The sequence below is a fragment of the Anas platyrhynchos genome, chromosome 1 (genome assembly GCF_047663525.1).
Source record: "Anas platyrhynchos isolate ZD024472 breed Pekin duck chromosome 1, IASCAAS_PekinDuck_T2T, whole genome shotgun sequence".
In the NCBI taxonomy this organism is placed as follows: domain Eukaryota; kingdom Metazoa; phylum Chordata; class Aves; order Anseriformes; family Anatidae; genus Anas; species Anas platyrhynchos.
The window spans coordinates 70833031-70852725 of record NC_092587.1 but is presented as its reverse complement, the minus strand read 5'-3'; the positions used below and the strand labels follow the sequence as shown (position 1 = coordinate 70852725).

General features: G+C 46.6%; 1 protein-coding gene across 3 annotated transcripts in view; it reads left to right on the top strand.

Annotated features, from left to right (window-relative positions):
* The first annotated feature begins 6704 nt into the window (after positions 1–6704).
* The window catches only part of ETV6 (ETS variant transcription factor 6), a 144017-nt gene continuing 131026 nt past the window's right edge, over positions 6705–19695 (top strand). The window contains exon 1 of one of the 3 annotated variants that reach the window (XM_038181037.2): positions 6705–7059. In XM_038181037.2, the coding sequence (XP_038036965.1) occupies positions 7027–7059 (33 nt within the window). In that variant the 5' untranslated portion in view covers positions 6705–7026. Of the gene's footprint in view, positions 7060–9099; positions 9253–19695 lie in introns of those variants that run through there. The other 2 variants (XM_072041016.1, XM_072041014.1) reach the window with 2 other exon arrangements.

Sequence of the window (19695 nt, the reverse complement as noted above, 5' to 3'; positions counted from 1 at the left end):
CACGACCTTTCCTATCCTCATCCATTGTCTCCCTCTTCCCTTTTGCTTTGCTGCCACTTGCAGGGCTTGTCCATGCCACGCTCCCTGTTGCAGTACTTCCTGGTTGTCCTCAGCCTGTCTCAAACAGTACAACTCAAGACTTGGCTTCAGCTTTCTTGAGGCAGTTGCCACACAGATGGGGCTGTCCAGCAAGGGGCTGCCTGCCCATGAGGATAGGAAGGGGCAGTGGACCATGCGCAGGTCAGGTGCTGGTGCTGCTGCCAGCCCTGATGAACTGTGGATTGTGTGGGGGCAACAAGCCCAGTGCCTGAGGCCTCTGTCCTCTCACACATTCATACGGAGCCCCTGTGGTCTGTGCAGACAGTGACTGGTCCTCCCGCACCAGTAGCCAAACACACACTGCTACCTTCCAGCAGTGCTCCCCATGACAGTAGGACCAAGGCTTCTTTCCATGCAAGTAAATGGCACACAAAAAGGGCAATGCTGCAGAGATGGATGTTTCCAAGAGCAACGTCCAGGCCAACATCAAAAGAAAAGGGCTGGGGCCATCCATAGACACCAGTGATGTGTGCACATCTTATGAGTTGGGCCTGATAAGGACATGACCTTGGCACTCAGTTTCACCCACTTCTGTGCCTCTTCTCAGTCATCTCCCAACCTAATATTGGGGTCAGCTCAAATTTCCGGTCTTAATTATGCCACTCCCTACACATACCAAAGAAAATGGTGAGTGGCTTAAGCTGATTACCACCTCTTTGCCGTAAAAGGGCGACCTATTTGCTCTGATGGAGATTGAAGAACATGCAGAGACCTGTTAGGGCTACAGTTAACCCTTCTGGATGCAGATTTGCTTTTAGAAATGGAAGACAACTATGTAAATTAAGGCCACCTCTGATCAGGGCAATCTGAATGACCTGCAGTTCAAAGGGAATTCAAAAGGGTTTATTTTTTGTATTCTTGGCCAAAGTCTTTATCTTTGGTGTATATTTGGCAGTTTCCAAGCTAAAGTTATAAATGAGCACGAAGATGGAAAAAGATCTCCGGGTGGAAACTGGTTGCTCTGCAGCTCTGGAGAAGCTACTGCCTATCCATAATGCATGCACTCTAAACTATATACATATATGTCAGACATGATTTAATAGGCTATAAAATCCTACATCATGATGCCACTGGAACTATTGAAAATAAAAGCAGATAAATCACAATTCAGTGCAACAAGCTGTACTCTGTGTTTGTTTGTTTGTTTGTTTTTGTTTGTTTTTGTTTTTTTTTCCATTTGCCAGGGTTTCTTTCTCTACTTTGCTGAACACACACACACTACTCTTTATCAACCTTGAGTTTCCTTTTCCTTTTCCTTTTCCTTTTCCTTTTCCTTTTCCTTTTCCTTTTCCTTTTCCTTTTCCTTTTCCTTTTCCTTTTCCTTTTCCTTTTCCTTTTCCTTTTCCTTCTCCTTCTCCTTCTCTTTCTCCTTCTCCTTCTCCTTCTCCTTCTCCTTCTCCTTCTCCTTCTCCTTCTCCTTCTCCTTCTCCTTCCACTTCTCCTTCTCCTTCTCCTTTCCCTTCTCCTTCTCCTTCACCTTCTCCTGAGCTCACTGAGCTCCACTGCCTCAGAGGCTGCAGGGCTGGGCTCGGCTCTGTTTCCACAGAGATGAAAATGCAGGGATAATTTATTTATTTATTTATTTTTCAGCAATGCTGAGCAATTGTTGTAAGTAGATTGACTGCTGTTGCTAATATAATGTTATTCCTCACATTAGATTATGAGCATTAAATCTACTAGACAATGTTAATCTGGCAGCAAAACAATTTATGTTTTACTTTACTTTTACTGCTAGCAAGATATAGAGTTACAATGACATGGATTACAGAGTATGCACCACAATTCAGAATGGGTACGAGCACTGTAATCCTGACACCCTGTGGAGAAATAGATGTAGAAAAAGGGCAGGAGGAGGGGAACCAGACTGTGAAAATATTACTAATAGGGGGGATTAGGCTTTGAAAAGTTTTCTTCACCTCTTCAGCCGAGCTAAGTGAGCTGGAGAAAGAAAAATCAGCCATAGTACCTGTAAAATGTAAATCAGTTTGGGCTTATCTGACACAGAATGAACTCTACACCTTCAGCTTCTTCTTTTTATTTTTTTATTATATATATATATTTTTTTGTTTGTTTGTTTTTGTTTGTTTGTTTGGTTTTTTTTTTTTTTTTTTTTTTTTTTTTTTTTAGAATGCTTTGCAGTAACAACATACAGCTTGATGGCTTTTCTACTTTAACCTTGAGTTTTGTCATCTATTTTATTGTTCCTGAATTCTCCTGGTATGATTCATGTAATTAAATGTGAAAGGGTCAGGCAGAGAAGAAGAGAGTGAGGGAAGAATAAATAAGGAGGAAAGGAAGAAGGAAGAGAAAAGGGGAGAAAGGAGAAGAGGGAAGAAAGGAGAAGAGAAGAGAAGAGAAGAGAAGAGAAGAGAAGAGAAGAGAAGAGAAGAGAAGAGAAGAGAAGAGAAGAGAAGAGAAGAGAAGAGAAGAGAAGAGAAGAGAAGAGAAGAGAAGAGAAGAGAAGAGAAGAGAAGAGAAGAGAAGAGAAGAGAAGAGAAGAGAAGAGAAGAGAAGAGAAGAGAAGAGAAGAGAAGAGAAGAGAAGAGAAGAGAAGAGAAGAGAAGAGAAGAGAAGAGAAGAGAAGAGAAGAGAAGAGAAGAGAAGAGAAGAGAAGAGAAGAGAAGAGAGAAAGAAAGACCAAAAAGTTTTCTAGCATTCAGAATTTGGGGAATAAGTTTGAAAATGCACTTTACGAAACAAAATCCAGATGTGAGATAAGAAAATGAAGACATATGCAATTTACAATTTTTTTCAAAACAATCTTTCCTTCAAAATCTTGTGATATTGAGGTGGGAGGCAACTAACTTATTTCAAATTCCTGAAGTTGGCAATACTGACATACACTTCACAGTTTCAGACTATGTGAAAACAAAGCAGGTACAGTTTATGTCTGAAATCTGTAGCTGGAGACCAAGTGCACTGCAGAACTGTCTTCTTGGTTTTTGTACCCCTTTGTGCTTTACCTCATTTACCAGTGTTTTTATGTCCCCTGTGGAGCCTGTACATGTGGAAATCTTTCTGTGGCATTGAGGGCCTCGGACATGGTTTTGGCTGTGCACGTGTGGGTATGTGACCTGCGTAGTCCTACCACTGCACATCTTCAGGTGATGTCAGAAAGTTTCCCACATATCTGCAGAGATTTAAATTCCATTTAAACAACCACCCCTGCTAAACTAGGTCAAACAGGGAGGTTTCACCTACCCTGGTTCCTCTGCTGCTCCGTGCTACTGATTTTCCCTCCGCAGTCTTTCCCCGGTTCCTCTCAGCTGCTTCCCCTTCTTGTCCTGACACCACAGTGGCAGCCACAGCTCAGGGGCTTTTAGCTGCCTGATTCCCAGGCTCCCTCCTCCAGCTCCCAGAAAGGATCAGGCTCTGCTGGGCTGGCTGATCCTTCTTTATGGCTTCCCCTCCTCCTGTGGCTTGGGAAGGAGAAGAGGAGGCCCTGATGGTCTACACGCCAGCCGTCCTTGGCAAAGGACTTCCCTTTGCCCTTGGGTTTGTGTGAACAACCCAGCACGGCCACAAGTTCACAGTACCCCTGCCAGTCCCCACCTGCTTGCACCACAGCGAGCAGTTCGGGGAACTGAGCTAGGTGTGAACACACTTGTGCACGCATACAAGGACAGACAGACACACAGACACACACACATATGATATATTCGTTGCACCTTCTCACACTGCTAAAGGCAGTTGATGGTGTGGCCAAAGGAGGGTGTGCTACGACCTGCAGCATGGGATGGGGCACTGCTATGGGGTGCTAGTCCTGCAAGCTTTGTTTTGTGGCATTATGCTCTCACCAGTACCCCAGAAGAGGTAGCTGAGGGCTTTGCTTATAACCACTGTGGTTGCACTCAGTTTAACCCAATCGGATATTTCAGGTTAGCTATTGCTGGGCTGCTGTTACTGGAGTTGAGTTGTCTTGGGAGCTCTCTCAGGGCCACTCACTGCCTGTCGGTGTCATAAGTGCTGCAACATCCAAGTACATTCCAGAGGCAGCACTGTCAACGTGAGTCTACGATGTGACTTGTGCAAAAAAATCTGTTCCCCAAATGTAACCATAAACTCATCTCTCAGAAGAAGTTGCACTGGTTTGAATATTGAAGAGGAGTTAAATGAGTACAATCTGCAGTCCCCTTTCCCCTTTTTTTGTACCACAATGTTCATTTTCACAGCAGCAGAAAACTGTTTCTCTTATTTACAGGCACAACATACTGGGTGATTCAAAATAATCCAGTATGTGACAATGTGTGAGGATGGCATGCCTTAGAGCATCAAGCATGTTTAGGGTTATTTTTTACATGTATTGGTTGATGGACGAATAGGTGTCACACCAGGATTTTTGTATTTCAATTTTAACTCTCATGGGTTTCCAAATGGGAAAGCTATATGAAGACCTCTGATGGATACAGCATTTCTCACTCTAACACTTCAGACTGAATTTCATGTATATTCCTAAAAAGCCAAGGATTAGAGACTTCTACCACAGGAAACATTAGCCTAGCTGAATCTTGGAAAAAGGACTTGTCTGGGAATACGAAGTGAAAGGTAATCTTACTGCAAATGATGAGAAGCAGCGTGACTGATGCACACTAGGGTCATAAAATGCAATTCAGTTTCAGAAACCAATTTGGGAAGGACAAAAGAATCTTAGTGCTAAATGTGCAATGGCGATCCCTTACCAAAGCACATCTGTGCACCAACTCTCATGGATTTCCTGTTTTTTCCTGAGGATCAAAAACTCTGTTGCATGCTAACATCAATGTATGCCTCAATTGATTTCACATTCTTGGAACTTACTACCGTCTCCAACTGTGTTTTGTTCCTTAAGAGCCTGATCCTGTGCCTAAACCTCTAAGAGTAATCTCTGTTGCGTCACATAAACGTCAGCAGACCCAGCTGCAAGGTCAGGATCTGCAGAGGTGAGTGGCAGAAGGAAACCTGAATATGGGCAAGGCCCTAGCAGAGGGAGTACTGAAGGCACAGCACACCTTTTTCCATCCAAGATAACTTAAACGAGAAAAAAGCATCAAGTGGCTCTTTGTGTATGCTCAGTCTTTGGAAGGTGAAAATAAAACTGCTAATAAAACAGGAGCAAAGAAGCAACCACCAAATAAGTGAGTCAGTTAAGGTTCACTGGGCAAAGATAAAAGCAAGGAAAAGATAACAGCAGAGACACAGTACAATAAGTTAATGATAACTACTGGCACCAGCAACTAATGGGTGCCTTTGCAAATATAAGGAGGAAAAAAAAAAAAAGTGAACAATGTTCCCTTATTAAGAAATGAGGTGAAATCAGTGATTGTTGCATATGTCTGAGGTACTGCTCTATGCTGCTGAAACTGGAAAAAACAGTACACAAAAGGAGAAATGAAAACCTTGGCTTTCAGCTGGATGTAGGTTCCCCAGTGTCTAGTCTCCTTTGGGAAACAGGTTCCAACATCATTTAGAGACATTTGAGAGAATTAGCCCAGCTGTTGAGAAAGTGGATGTAGGATGACATGTGGAGTCTCAGGGCTGTAAGAGAGGCCCAGGTGACAGAATCGGTGGAAGCTGGTCTGCAGATACAATGCTGTGGACTGAAAATTAAAGTCCCACAGAAAGGTTTGTTTTGCTTTCTTTTCTGCAGGGCTTGCTCTATTTTCAGGGACAAACTCTAGACCGGAAAGTATGAGCTCCCAAACCCAGATTTCCAGGCCACTACGAGGAGGAAGAACATGCTTTGTTTCATGGTTTTCTCTTCTTGCTCTTGCCCCCCAACACCTCATCCATCTCCCTTTCCTGGGAGAGCTCTGAGAAAGGCAGGAACTCGGTGTCATCTTACAGGCCAAAACGTGGTTACCTTTTGCCTGAATTAGTATCGCTGCCACCAACGCAAGCAAAAAGTTAGGGAATTTCTGGCTAGGGCGTTTATTAAAGGTGTCTCTGTGGGATGGTAAATCCTGCTAAAGGATCCTCCCTGGAGATAAGCTGAGCAGCAGCCTCTCGGTGAGAGGGAAGGAACCTAGCTGGGAGCCTGCTGGAGGTTCAATACAAGCTAACGCACGTCCCTTCTGTGCTGCGCGATGTCCACACGGGGCAAAGCTGAAGGGGAGCTGGCAGCTGAAGCAGCTTTCCCCTCATTGTAGTGGGTGTCGGGCTGGCGGTAACGGCTGGCTCAGCGCCCGCGGGGGGCAAACGGGGGGAAAAGGGGACACCGGGAAACAAGTGGGAAAAAAAAGCAGCGACAGAGGAACAGGCGGCCGAGGGGAAGCCCCGCGAGGAGGGGGCGGCGCGCCCGGCACGGAGCGGGCACCGCGGGGGGGGGAACCGGGGGAGGGAACCGGGCCTGCGCCGCGCCCCGCCCCGCCCTTCCCGTGCCCACCGCCGCACTTCCTGGTGAGGGCCCTTAAAGGGGCCTTGTCGACGGCGGCAGAACAAAGGCTGTTGTTGTCTGCCGCGCACCGCGGGCCTCCGGGCCCCTTTAAGGGGCGGGGCCGGCTGCCGGGAACCGACGTCGCTTGCGGGGATGCGGAACAGGGCAGCGGCGAGGGGGCGGTGAGGGGGGCGGGGCCGGGCGGTGAGGGGGCGGGGCCGGGCGGGACGCCCGGCCCCGCCCTCCCCGCCCGGGCCCGCACACGCACGCAGAGCCCGGGGGCAGCGGGCAGGGGGCGGGCAGCGATCGGGCGCCCCCCGACGAGGGCCGGGGACGGGGCTCCGGTGGCGGCGCCACCCCCGGGCCGCGCCCGCCGCCGGGCGATGGTGGCGGCGGCGGCAGCAACTTCCCGCTGAGGGGCCGGCGGAGGAGCGGAAATTTGGGGGGGGGGAGGGAAGGGGGAAGGAAGGGGGAAGGCAAAAAAAAAACACGCACACACACACACACACACACAAAAAAAAAAGAACCGAGAGAACTTCCCCCTACGCCGCGCTGCGCCGCGCTCCGGCTGAAAGATGTCTGAGGCCGCTGCCCAGTGTTTCATCAAGGTAAAAATAATAATAAAAAACAAACCTTCTGTTTTTTTTTTTTTTTTTTTAATTTTTATTTTTTTTCCTTATTTAAATCATTTTTATTATTTGCGGTCAGTGGGGGGCTCTCCCCGTGCTACCCTCCCGCGCTGTGTTTACGCACGGAGGGCCCTGCCCCGCGCGTGTTCCTTTCATTATCATTATTCTTAATAATAATAATAACAAGATTTTGCCCTTTTCTGCTGTTTTTCCCCCCGCGGCGGCGGGAGGCGGCAGCGGGCGCCCTGCGTGCTCCTTTCCCCCCGCCGCCAACTTCGCGCAAAGTTTTGCTGCCCGGGGACGGGGATGGGATGCGCTCGGCGGCGCTGCCGGGGGGGGGGGGCTGGGGCTTCTATTTTATTTCATTTAAAATTATGTTTTCCTTTTCCCCCTGCTTCCTCCCACTCTTTCCCCTCGCTTTATTCCCTGCCGGTGGCCGTGCCCAGCTCTGGCTGCGGCTCCCGGTGTCAGGAGCGGAGACAATGGGAACAAAACCCGGCTGCCTTTTTTTTTTTTTTTTTTTCCCTTTTCTTTTCCATGTGTGCCCAGGAGCCCGCTGGTGGCAGCCCTTTCCCCTCTCCTTCCCCCGGCCGGGCGCTCCCCGTCCTGCCCGTGGCCGCCAGAGCCTCCAGCGGGACGCGAGCACCCGGACGGCTTCGCTGCACGGTGCTTGCCTGCCTGGCTCTATTTTGGGGGTCACGGCGGGTGGCGGCAGCTTGCACTAGAGAGGCACCCAAGTTTGGGGCGGCGTGGGGCCGTGGAGCACCCTCTGTGTCCAACAGCCTAGGCAAATCCCGGTAAATACAAAGTGAAACGTAGCTGCTTGGTTGCTTTTTTATTTTTAATTTTCTTTCTCCTTGGTGGATCCTGTGGGAACATGGGGTGTAGGCACGAGAAGGCGAATGTCATACACAAAAAAAGTAGCGGCGGATGAGTTGTGTTTCCTTATTTTAGAAATGGGGCGTTTTGAAAATAGGAGGCTTGCTTCTGCTCTTACTGGTAATGCTGCTCCTTCCCTAACCCTAAGGTACATAATAGTCTTATCAAAGGTGATTAGCTACCTAGCAGGACAGATACATCTTTTGGAGCCCCAAAATGTTTATATGCCAATTTTTCTTAACATTTAAGTAGGCTTTTCTCTGGAGGTTCTCCAAACCCACCTGGATGCGACCCTGTGCAATATGCTGTAGGTGACCGTGCTTGCCAGGGGTTGGACCAGGTGATCTCCAGAGGTCCCCTCCAACCTCAAACCTTCCGTGACTTCATGTTTACATGTCCTGCTGCTTATTTCAAGTGTCGTGCTGAACTTAGTGCAGTCTGAACTTACTTCGTAGCGTGCGTTTTCTTTATGTGCCGACTCTTGCAGCTGTTTGTGTAGAGAGACAGGAACTACCGTCCAGGTGAAGTACTTCAGAGGGTGTCCTGAGGGCCGGGAAAAGCAGAGTAATTGGAATGGAGGAAAAAGTTGAAAGGGGGACAGAGGAGAAAGTGGGGAGAAGTTTTCTTTGGCTTCTTTCCTGGTGATGATTTTAATAGTTTCAAATATGGGAAGTATAAGCTTTCGGACAGAAATGCGTATTTCAGATGGTAACATTTCTTTACCGAGCTGTTTTGGATAACTTTCCCTTCAGTTTTTCACTCACCCCTGGTTTTTGGGGTGCTTGTTTCAGCCAGCCCGTGCGGAACCTGGTTGCGATCAGCAGCTGGACTGGAGGGGAGTTGTTGAAGCCATGGTGTGACTGTACAAGTAGGATGCGTTATTTCCCAGCGCGCCAATCCAGCTTGCGCAGCGCGGGGCAGAGGCGGAGGAGTGAGCAGGAGCCATGCTGTGGTGTGGCTGTGCTGCCCTGAGGAGTAGCCAAGTGTGCTGGGAGAGTATTGCAGTGCTTCATTAAGAGCCCGGGCACTGGAAGCGGTGGTGCTGGTGGATGTATTTTGTGTTTTGTTTGTGTTTTTTTTTTCTTTTCTTTTTCCCCTCCCCTGACATGGGGCAAGACTGTGTGCAGTAGATTCCACAGCAGCTGGGGTGATGAACCATGGAAAGCTTCGACGAAGGGAGTAAAGGCTAGAGCTCCATTTATGCTGGGATGCTCCATGCGTGGTCTCCCTATCTACCTTATTAGAGAGGCACTCTAATAAGATTTAGGAAAACTTTGAGGAGGTGAAATTTCGGTATGTATTTAGCTGCTTGCAATCAGTATAAACTTGCAGTAATATCTCGGTTCATGTCAAGTACTTATCAGTGTGTATGTGCAATTGTATATTGATACGTGTTTGCTTTGCGGCAAGTGTGTGTGTGTGTGTGTGTTTACTTGCACTAGCTCTTTCTCCAGGAGAAGCACAGGGCTGACATCCCGCTCTTGCCAGCGCTTCGGTGTGTGCGTGCCTTCCTGATGGCAGGCAGCCCCGGGAGCCCCGCTGGCCTGGTGAGGCAGGCAGCAGAGTGTCTGCGTGAAGGGTGTGCAGCTAAGGGAGCGGTCTCTGCTGGCATTCTGGAAATAGCATTTTGGGGCTCAGAGGTTGGCGTGGAGGCAGAGCCCTTGGTGTTGGCTACAACGTCAGGCACTGGCAGGCTTGCTGCTGGGAACTGGTAGGCTTTCGGCTTGTGACATACTCCAGCCTGGGACAGCCCAAGGGCTGTGACTCCAAAGCAGGCTGAGAAGGGAAATGTAGTCTGGTTGTCGTTATTGGATGCCTTTTTTGACCCTGCTGTTGGGATGTTACAGCAGTAGCAAACCTGTTCTCTGCTCCTGAGCCTTAGTAGTTAACAGATACATTATCATATATACTGTCACGATGTTCCCCCAGCTCTCCCTACCATATGAGCAAGTGACCCTTACGGCTTTGCCTCTTGTCCTCCAGCCAAGAGAAACGAGGCATGGGGAGAGCACAAACATCTTGACAAAGGCTTATTACACCAGAGCAAAGGCACACAGGAGCCAGGGCTACAAGCTTGGTGCCTGGACACTGATAGTGATTTTTGTGATCAGTTAGGATCCATGTGGTAATGAGGTCTGTCTAAAACCCCACCTGGAACTTTCTGATTGTAAGGGTCTCTCTTTTTTTTTTCTTCCATTGAAATAGTAATACCTTAAGAATATCGCTGTGCTATCATATGGGGGCTCAGAACTCAGCAGGCAAATAGAAGGGTCCCGAAAGCCAATAGTCTCATATGTATAAAGACACACAGTTACTATATCTATAAAATAAACCTGGCACTTTAATTTCCTTAGCCTGATTTACCATGTGACCATACAAACAAGTGTGTTGGCACAAGCGTGGAGTTGTGGGGGAACTAAAACCGGGAATGTGCAGGGGCTCAGCTGCTTCAGATCCCAGAGACCAGGGCTTCTCCAAGCCCAAACTCCCCTGCATGTGTCTAGCAGACGTTTGAGCTGTGTGCTTTCTGTGGGCAGCACTGAATGTGTGGAGCTTTCCTGTGAGTCAGGTTTCACAACTGGCTTCCGTGTCGCGTTGCCTTTGTGAAGCTGTGTGCTGGTGGATGTGAGCGCTCTCCCTTGCAGTGAGCCCCTGTGATTGCACAGACCCTGCAGGAGTTGGCACAACCCTGTAGCTTGAGGATTCGTCTCACCAGTGCTCGTTTCAGATTCAAGGATGTACTTTGTAAATGTTTAAAAAAAAAAAAAAAAAAAAGGAATAGGGGGGAAAAAAAGACTGCTCATGTAAGCCGAAGGGCAAAGAATCAGCATGGTAGTTGAGCTTTCAACCTTAACTGGCTTCCCCAGATTTTTATTTTTATTTTTTTTAATTTTAAGTAGTGCTTTATGTTTCCTAATATTTCATTAACAGCATGATGTTTTTGTGAATAATTCTCTCCCACCTAAAGCTTCCCATGCTGAGCAGGGACTGTTGAGCACCAGGCAAACAGAATCCTGTTACCCTTAACCATGGATGAGTATCTGTTAGCAGGGAGTATGCTTCTTAATGTTTATTAGTGAACGTGTGTACTAGGAGGCTGATCCTTCTTGTCTTAGTGTCAATGACAAAACTCCCATTAAGTTCAGAGGGTGTAGGACTGAATGGGAGAAGACCAGTTTAGAAGTACGTACGTATTTAACGTCTGATTAATCACTTAACTCCTTGGCACCGGTTAAATTTAATCCCTCTGAAGCCAAATTTTACTAACACAGTCCCAATTAAACACTGGTCATTACTATTCACTGTGTCATTATAGGCAAAGTCAGTTTCCTGGGAGGCAACCCATTAAAGCAGCAGCCCCAATCTGAAATGCCCCAATTAAACAGAGAATACTTTAATGATAATTTACATGTATATTACACCTTGCATCTCAAAGTGCCTTTTGAAGGGAGGTGGCTAAGCAATGCTCTGCTGATAGAAATGGTGATAATCAGGAGGTGAAGCCTCATATGGTTACACAGAAGTAATTGTTCTGCCTTTTAGAAAAGTTATCTGGGTCCTCGAGCGCTTCCCAATGGCAGCTTGCATCCTGAGGTCTTCTGACAAAAGACTTCCATGTAATCTGTGAGAAGGGAGAGCAAGGTCAACCTGTGGTTTTGGCCAGCAGTATGGTTCTCACCTATGCTCCAAAAATTGACTGCTTTTTTTTTTTTTTTCTTTTCTTTTCTTTTCTTTTAATTGTATGCATTTGCTTTGGAGTTTTAGTGATTCAGTTCCATCAGCTGGGAATCCCCAGAGCGACAGCAAATCATACGCAAGTGCTTCTGAAACTGTTTGCTTTGGCCTTTGCTTTCCCTATCTGTGAAACAGGCATAAAATAGTAATGAGCTCACCTCCGCAGGGCAGTGGTGAGGCTGAACGTTGGGAAACAAATGGCATTCATCGCAGACGCCAGCGGTGGGCAGATCCCATTTACTCCTGGCTTTTTAGGTCGCACAGTGTGCGGGGAGCAATGGTGGGTTTTGGGGGGCAGCAGCGGTGGTTGTTTTCTGGCTGTTGGTTCTTCTGGCTGGGTCCCCCCACTACTGCTGAGCAGTGGGGGCACAGCATTGCAGCTCAGTCGCATCTGTAGGCACCTCAGGCATTGCTTGGGGAGAGCTGGCAACACAGAGCGGGCACAGGCATCCTACCGCAGCCAGAGCATCTCTGCTACCTTCCACCATCTCTCCCAGGACTCCGTAAAGCCACATGCAAAGTGGGCTGTGCACATGGCTGTCCCAGGTGATGTTTTTCCTGGAGGAAGAAGGATGTAGCTTTCTGTTAAATTCAGCAGCAGCTCATGTGCAGATGCTGCTCTTGAAGAAGTTGGGGACCATAGGGTTGCTGTCCTAGGACTGCACTTCTGCACATGGCTGTGAAGTTGTAAAGTGTGCTTGTTGATCTCAGGGGTGTGCTGAGGTTAGGCCTGAACAGAGACCAAGCAGGCTACCAAAGCTTCTTGTGCTTCTGACAGCAGAGTTATGGCAATTGATTCTACTATTGGGTTGTTTTTTAGGTCTACAACACCAGCCAAACGTAGGCGATGGTGGTTCTGGTGTTGCTGAGCTGTCTTTAGGCAGTGCTTTGTTGGAGCACAGAGGACAGCTGTTTGTTTTACCTATTTCTTTAGTAGCATATGGAACTCAAAACTAGGTTATACCGTTGTGTTTCTTTTTTTTTTTTTTTCCACTTCAAAAATTCCGCTGCTGGCTAGAAAATAAATGTAGAAAACCTTAGCTGAAGTTGAACTTGTTTATGGAATACTTGGAACTGCAGTAAATAAAGGATTTTGAATGGAGTTAAGCTTTTCACTGATAGATGGTATTGCTTCTCCACTGTAATAGCACTGAACTCCAAAGTGAACTGGGCTTAGCAATTAAGGAAAGCTATAAATGATTCTTCATCTAAATGATTTTCCAAAGGTTATTCCTTGTTAAACTGCATGCAGTTTTCTTTGCTTCAATGTTGTCCTTGTATAGTTTGCAAATAGCGTTACCATTAAGACGGTCTGGAGAGAGGATGGGTGTGAAAGAGAGACGGACACTCACAGTGGTATTTATGTTGGTGTTCTGTGGAATGTTTGCACATGGAAATAAATAGCATTGTAAATCGTTTTTAAGATGTTTATAATGCCAAGAGTAACACTGGGTGTGACCGAGAGAGTTAAATGTTAGTACAACCCCGCAAAAATACTTCAAATGTGACAACCATGCTTTACATGTTAAAATATTAACAGCTGGCTAATATTAAATCCAGAGTTTGCATTTTTAATTCTATAATAAAATAAAATGCTTTTATAAATAGGTGCTATGAGTGTTTTCTTGCTGTGTGGATTTTTTTTTTCCCCAGCTAGCCTGGGTAGGATCTGATCAGGCTTGGAAATGATTTATTTTGAAAATTCTTGAGAGTTTAAGCTGGAAGAAGCCAACTGGCACCCAATAAGGAGTATCCTTAAAACTGATGGGATGTAGTAGAGTGGGATTATTTATATAGTTTGTATTTCAACATGCTATGGATGAAGTGATTTTTCCATTATGCTTTCAGTGGCTTCCTCCAAAACATCTATTAACAGAAAGCAGGAATGTTTTCTAAATTGTATGCAATCTTGTGGAAATCCAGGGGCTTGGAGTTCTACCAGATAAATGAAATGTTTAATAGAAACGCCAGAGATAGTACTACTAGAATTTAGAGACATATTTATCCACTTTGTAGGGCCACAGTGAGGCATTCAGCATCTGCAAACCACCTTTTCTTTTTATTTTACTCCTTTTTTTCCCCCACCTAAAAGGGACTTCCAGTAAAAGAAGTTTCCATTGTTGGTGGGGCACAGTGAAACTACTGATGTGCTTGGAGGTCAAATGGAGCAAACCCAATATTACAGCACTGGAATGGAGCTCCTTCCTGCAATCTAGGAATTCATCTGAGGTCTGTGTTGGGATTCCTCCCTATGATTGATATAATTCTGCTTTCTTCTGGTGGCGTAGGCCAGGACAACTTTTTCACTGTACATTGCCCCTTGAATGGTGAGTTCTTACCTTCATAGCTATCCTGTGCTTAAAATTAAAAGCACATGCAGAAACAAGCCTCCTCCAGCCTGTCCTGGGCCTGAGGTTACGGGTGTGTTAGGATGTGAGCAACCAGAGGCTCCGTGGTGAGGCTCCCGCTCCTCAGTGGAGGCCACTGGAAGGTGGGTCCTCTCCTCCTGGCTGTGCCAGTGAGGAATGGCCTGGGGTGTTTCCAGTGGGCACCACTGAGGTGCAGCTTGAAACCCGCAGAGCCACTAGGGTAGCACTGGCAGGTTATCATCAGCTGTTTCACTGCCTTCTCACCGTGGAGGCTCTGATCCCAGCAGCCTCACCCCAGCCCCAGAGGACCAGCACCTTCCAGTTTGGAGCACCGCCGTGCTTGGTTGGACAGCCTGGCTTAGGCATTTGTGGGTGCCAGGGTGAGGGGTGCAGCTGGGGCTGGGGAGCTGAGGAAATGAAGGGCTGAACTGTTTTCACTGAGGGACAAGGATCTTGTCAAGTCCTGGGGTGCAAGGAAGGGCACCAGTTTATATGAGCAGGAGCATTGGTAGATGTAAAACATTTTTCTCAGTTGACAGTCTGAGTGGTTGTGTCACTGTCAAATGACTCGAGCAAATGCGATCTCTAGAAGAGAATTTGGGGAAGAGTGTGGGAGCAGCTTCCAGGGGAAGAAGGTTATGGGCTGTAAAATATTTCATGGCACGTCGCCTGAGATATGTGTGTGTTTCAAGTTGCACAGTAAACAGTGGGCTCAGGCACCACCGAGGTAGTGCTTTAGTAAGCTGGGGTCATCTTACACACCAGCTGAGTCATCAGAGCAGTCCATGACTGACCATGTGCTGGCTGTTATTACCTCCTAACTGGGACAAACTACAACTTCCCGTAAACCTCAAAGCAAGAAGAGAGTGAACTAATAGCACACACAGCCAGCTTGAACCATGCTGATGGGCAGTAGCTGGGTTCTGCAGGGTCAGAGAAGAGGACAGAGGGAAGTATTCCTGTTTATTTCCTTTTCCTCTTGGTAGTTTTAGTTTAGGACTGTCTTCTGATAGGCCTTCCAGAACTGGTCTTGCACCTGGAACCTGATTTTAGGAAACAGTTTTGTGGACAAGCGAAAGAGAAAATAGCTCAGGTTTCAACTGGGGGCCAAACAAGCAATTAAAACCGTAGTAGGAAAGGAACTGAGAGCAAAATAGAAACGATCTGCCTATTACGTTTTAAATCCATGCTGCGTATCAGTTCTTGTTACAGCATGTGTTTCTTGGTTATTAAGAGGGCTTGTAGTGGCACCAAAAAATAAACAGGAATGAGTAGTGAAGTTGCAGGAAAGCCCAGGGAAACTTCCATAGGGGGCAAAGCTACATTGCCTACGACTCGCCAGACAACTCAGTTTGGGAAAGGAGTCTGCTGAGGGAGGTATAACAGAGGTCTATAAAATCACACAGTAGTAGTGTATGGGGAATAATTACTTCTGATAGTACACAACTAGAGTAGGTAATGAAATTACCAGCCAGCAAGTTTGAAACGAGTACTTTTTCCCTCTGTGTTAAATTATGGAACTCACTGCTGCAGGATGCTGTGGAGGCTAAAAGTATAAATGGATTTAAAAAGCAGGGTAGATGAACACACATGAAAAAGATGCCAAGTCTGACAGCCTTTAAGGGGAAAAAAAACCTGTCACTACGCTGGAGAAAGATTGATTTTTTTCAGTCTGTTAAACCTTTTCTGAAACAGGCTTCGTGTCTCTTAGAGATGAGATCCCAGGCGAGATAGATGTACTCTGATGGTACATAGGCATGTAGATGCTCCGATGTAAAATTTAGTTTGCTGTAAGACTGGTCTCAAGTAGTTATTTGTCTTCTCTGAATTGTTTCCGAAGTCTTCATCTCAGCCCCCAGCTCTTCATTTCAAGAGCACTTCTGATTCGGGAAGAGAGCTGAGGAAGATTTTGTCTGTGACTCTGAGGGGTTTGTGAAGTCTGGATTGCTAGGAGTAGCAAGAGATTGGTTTTGTTGCTTTAATTATTCAAATGAAGGAGGGGAAAACCTTCAGGGAATACATGGAAGGGGAATTACAGATCAGCATTAAAAAATTGAAGTTTTCTGTTTTTGAGGGAGGGATGCTGTTTACTTCTAGGAGCCAAATGTGGGTTGAACTGTACTTTTGCAAAGGTCTCCCAGTTCCCATTATCACCCATGTGAAATGTGTTCCTGAAGCATTAACTCTTTTCCGTGTATGTGACAGATCAAATGGTGTCCCCGCTGCAGCCTGCAGGGATTGGCCTAAGAGTAGCTGCTTTCACTACCTGACCAAATGTTGTGAGCAGTGGCTGAACTGTCTCATTTGCAAAGTGCTGTCATATGTACAGTCCTTGCATCAGGCTTGTGCTGCAAGGAGAAAAAATAATTTCCAACATAATTTTTGATTTTGATCCATTTTACATGTGTACTTAGTTCTTTTTCCTAAAGAGAAGCTGATCCACGTTTGTGAAGAGCCATTAAAACGTATTGATGTGCAGCTAAAAATGGCCTGTAACCTAAATTTTGTTCTCCTTTCTGCTAATCTATATGGTGTCCATAAGCATCTGTTTAAGTAATTAGATAGCCTTATACAGACTTAACTAAGACTTACCTTTTTACTAAATGTTTTGATTTTGGAAAATAATTAATGACTTTATTTGATGAACGATCAATTTTTATTTTTTAAAATGCTAGATATGACAGACTGCACATGGCTTTGCAGTGAAATGCAGTTACAAGTGCAACCTTCCCCTAAACACCCCTGGGTGTTAAAAGTAAATATTTTTAAAAATAAAATAAATAAATTGATATTTCCTTTTCATGTATAATTATCTGGTACATTTTGAGGTAATATATCTAATTGATTAAAAACCAAGATTTTCTTAAGCAAATGAAATGTTGTCTTTTTTTTTTTTTTTTTTTTAATTACACTGATTGTTTTTTGTCATGCTGACTGTGGGTAGTTAGGGTCTGGCGGCTGGAAGATGTGGCGCTGTACGGAAAGGTGGAGCCCCTCCCTTGATGGACAAGTGGTGCCGAAACCCGGGAAAGCTCCGGGATTCGGGTGAACGGTGGCCGGAGTGGCGGGACCAGCCCGGCGGGGAGGACGCTCCCGGACCAACAAGGAAGATGGAAACCCTTGTGAAGGTCATATCAAAATTGTGGAAGCTCAGCTGAGGAAGCCAGGGGTGCCGGTGGGAAACCAGAGCCTGAGGAAATCTGGGAGAGACCACCGCCATGTGCGCCCCAGTATGGTGCTGAACTAGAAGACGAAGAGTCGGGTGAAGAAGCCTCCGGCGGGAACGGGGATGAAGTGCTAGGTTTGACTAACACGTGGAAATGCGAGAAAGAGAACAGCTGTGGGGGCGACCGGGGAGGAGGTAGAAGCACGAGAGAGGGGCAGAGAGCCGATCAGAACGGCCATCCGAAAAAACGCTCCTGTGGGGCAAACGCCTCGCCGAGAAGGTGGTGGGGTGAGCCATGAGGGAGAGAGTGGCCCGCCCGCAGGGGTGGTGGACAGGGCCAGGACTCGACAGGAGGGTACCGGAACGTGGAGGTGAGCAGTCAGCCGAGCTCTGACTCCGGATCAGATACCGATTCACATTCGGAGGAGGAAATGGGGACAGATGGCAAAAATATCCCCAACCGAAATAAAGCTGCACCGCGAGGGGGAGAAATTCCTCTCACGGATTGGAGGAAAATTAAGATTGCGTGCGCCATCTGGGTTCTATCGGCCGTGCTAGCGTTCCCGGTCTGGGTGACAGACAGGGGGCAGAGGGTTCACTCACCAACAAACCCTAAGGATGTACAAGCGATTGTTAAAGCCATTGCGGATAAAGGGCTTAATTCTGCAATGGTCTCCACCCTCATAGGTGGTGTTTTCAGGGGAGACGACATGCTCCCGTTTGATATAAAACAAACTTGTCAACTGATCTTTGATGGGGGGGGGATGATCGTTTTTAAACAAGAATAGGACAACTGTATGAGACTACTGGCCCAAGTAACTGGGGCGGATCACCCACTGTATGGCTCTAGCCTGCAGCGGCTAATGGGTATGGACACAACAGTGATCACCCCCCAGGCGCAAGCCCAGGGCCTGTGGGCCCATTAAGTTATGGCAACTTGTGTGGCCAGAGAAGCTCCAAACAGCCAACACGCCAACTTCCAGTGGAAAATGCAGCCTCAAGGAACGATCAACTCGCCTACTATCTGCCAGATCACAGTGGATTGGGCGCTGGCACCAGTTCGGCGCATTGACCCGACCACGACTCAGAATAAAACTAATGAAAACTGAGTTTCTGTTTACAGGAACAGATCATCGGACACCCCCGTAATCTGTATACCCCGGTGACAAGAGAGGACAGTAAGTCAGCAAGCGTCCTATCTGCCAGTGTGGAACTCTCAGGCTTAGAATGCAGACAACAGCGAAGCGGCCTCCGTGGGTGGGGGGCTGCGATGCCTTTGTGTGATCTTATCTTTGGACCTTGTATAGTAAATAAGCTTGTGTTATTTGTTAAAAGTTGGTTAGAGAAAGTTAATATTATGTTGGTAGAACACCAACAACTACTTTAAGAGTGTATTTACTCAGGGTTACCAGTTACCTCCTAGTTTTCTCCTGGTTATTGTGCCTTATGTTTTCTAGTTAAGTTATGATGTCTACGTCTTAAGATTGTTATATTTTAGCTAATTTGGTTGTGCATAGAGAGGGGGGAAATGTGGGTAGTTAGGGTCTGGCGGCCGGAAGATGTTGCGCTGTACGGAAAGGTGGAGCTCCTCCCTTGATGGGCAGTAGCGCGTGGTCTGTGCCGTAAGCAAGCAGAAGTGACGTTATGGGCCTTGGCTATATAACCCCATGTGACTCAACAATAAACGCCATTTGCCATCCACCACATTGGTGTCTGTGAGCCGATGGACCAAGCGGCCTGGGGTTGGTCGCCGTGCCATTCCTGAACCAGGTCGCCACTGCCCTCTGAAGGCAACAGCTGCTTGAGTATTAGTAGATTTTGCTCCCTCACCCTTCATGTTTATTTGTTGACTGGAGGAAGAAAACAAGCTTTCAATTTCTGCGTTTCCCAGGTTTGGGTGAACCAGTTGTTGGGATGAAATAATTGACTAAATTGAAAGAAGGAAATATTCTCTCTGTACCCGTTACTAAAAGGTAGCTTGGCTCTTTGGCAGGCCTAGGCTCTAGGTGGATGGCAATGGGTCCCACTAGTTCAAGTGGCGTGACTTCTGTTCTTTGGGATAGCTCTGTACTTCAGATTTACTTTGAAATTATTTTCTTTATTATAGTTGTGACTGGGTCTCAATACACTTCTTTAGTTTCACGTTTAAATGAAGGGCCTTAGAAAAATTATATGTGTTTAGCCATAATGCCTTGGTGGATTTTGAAAACAGCATTAGTCAGAAGGTCCTTCTGGCCTCTGTAAGTTATCTTCTATTGTGATTTTTCATCTAATGCTTTAGTGGTAAGACCAATCATGAGCAATGTAGGTCTGAAGCAGTAGAAGATCAGCGGACGTTAGGGATATTTCTCCAGTTTAGCATCAATGTTTGGTTTTGCAGACAATGGGGAAAGCAGTGATAAATGTCAAACAAGCTTCCTGGTTCCAAATTAAACTGAAAAAAAAAAAAACCCACAACCTAACAAG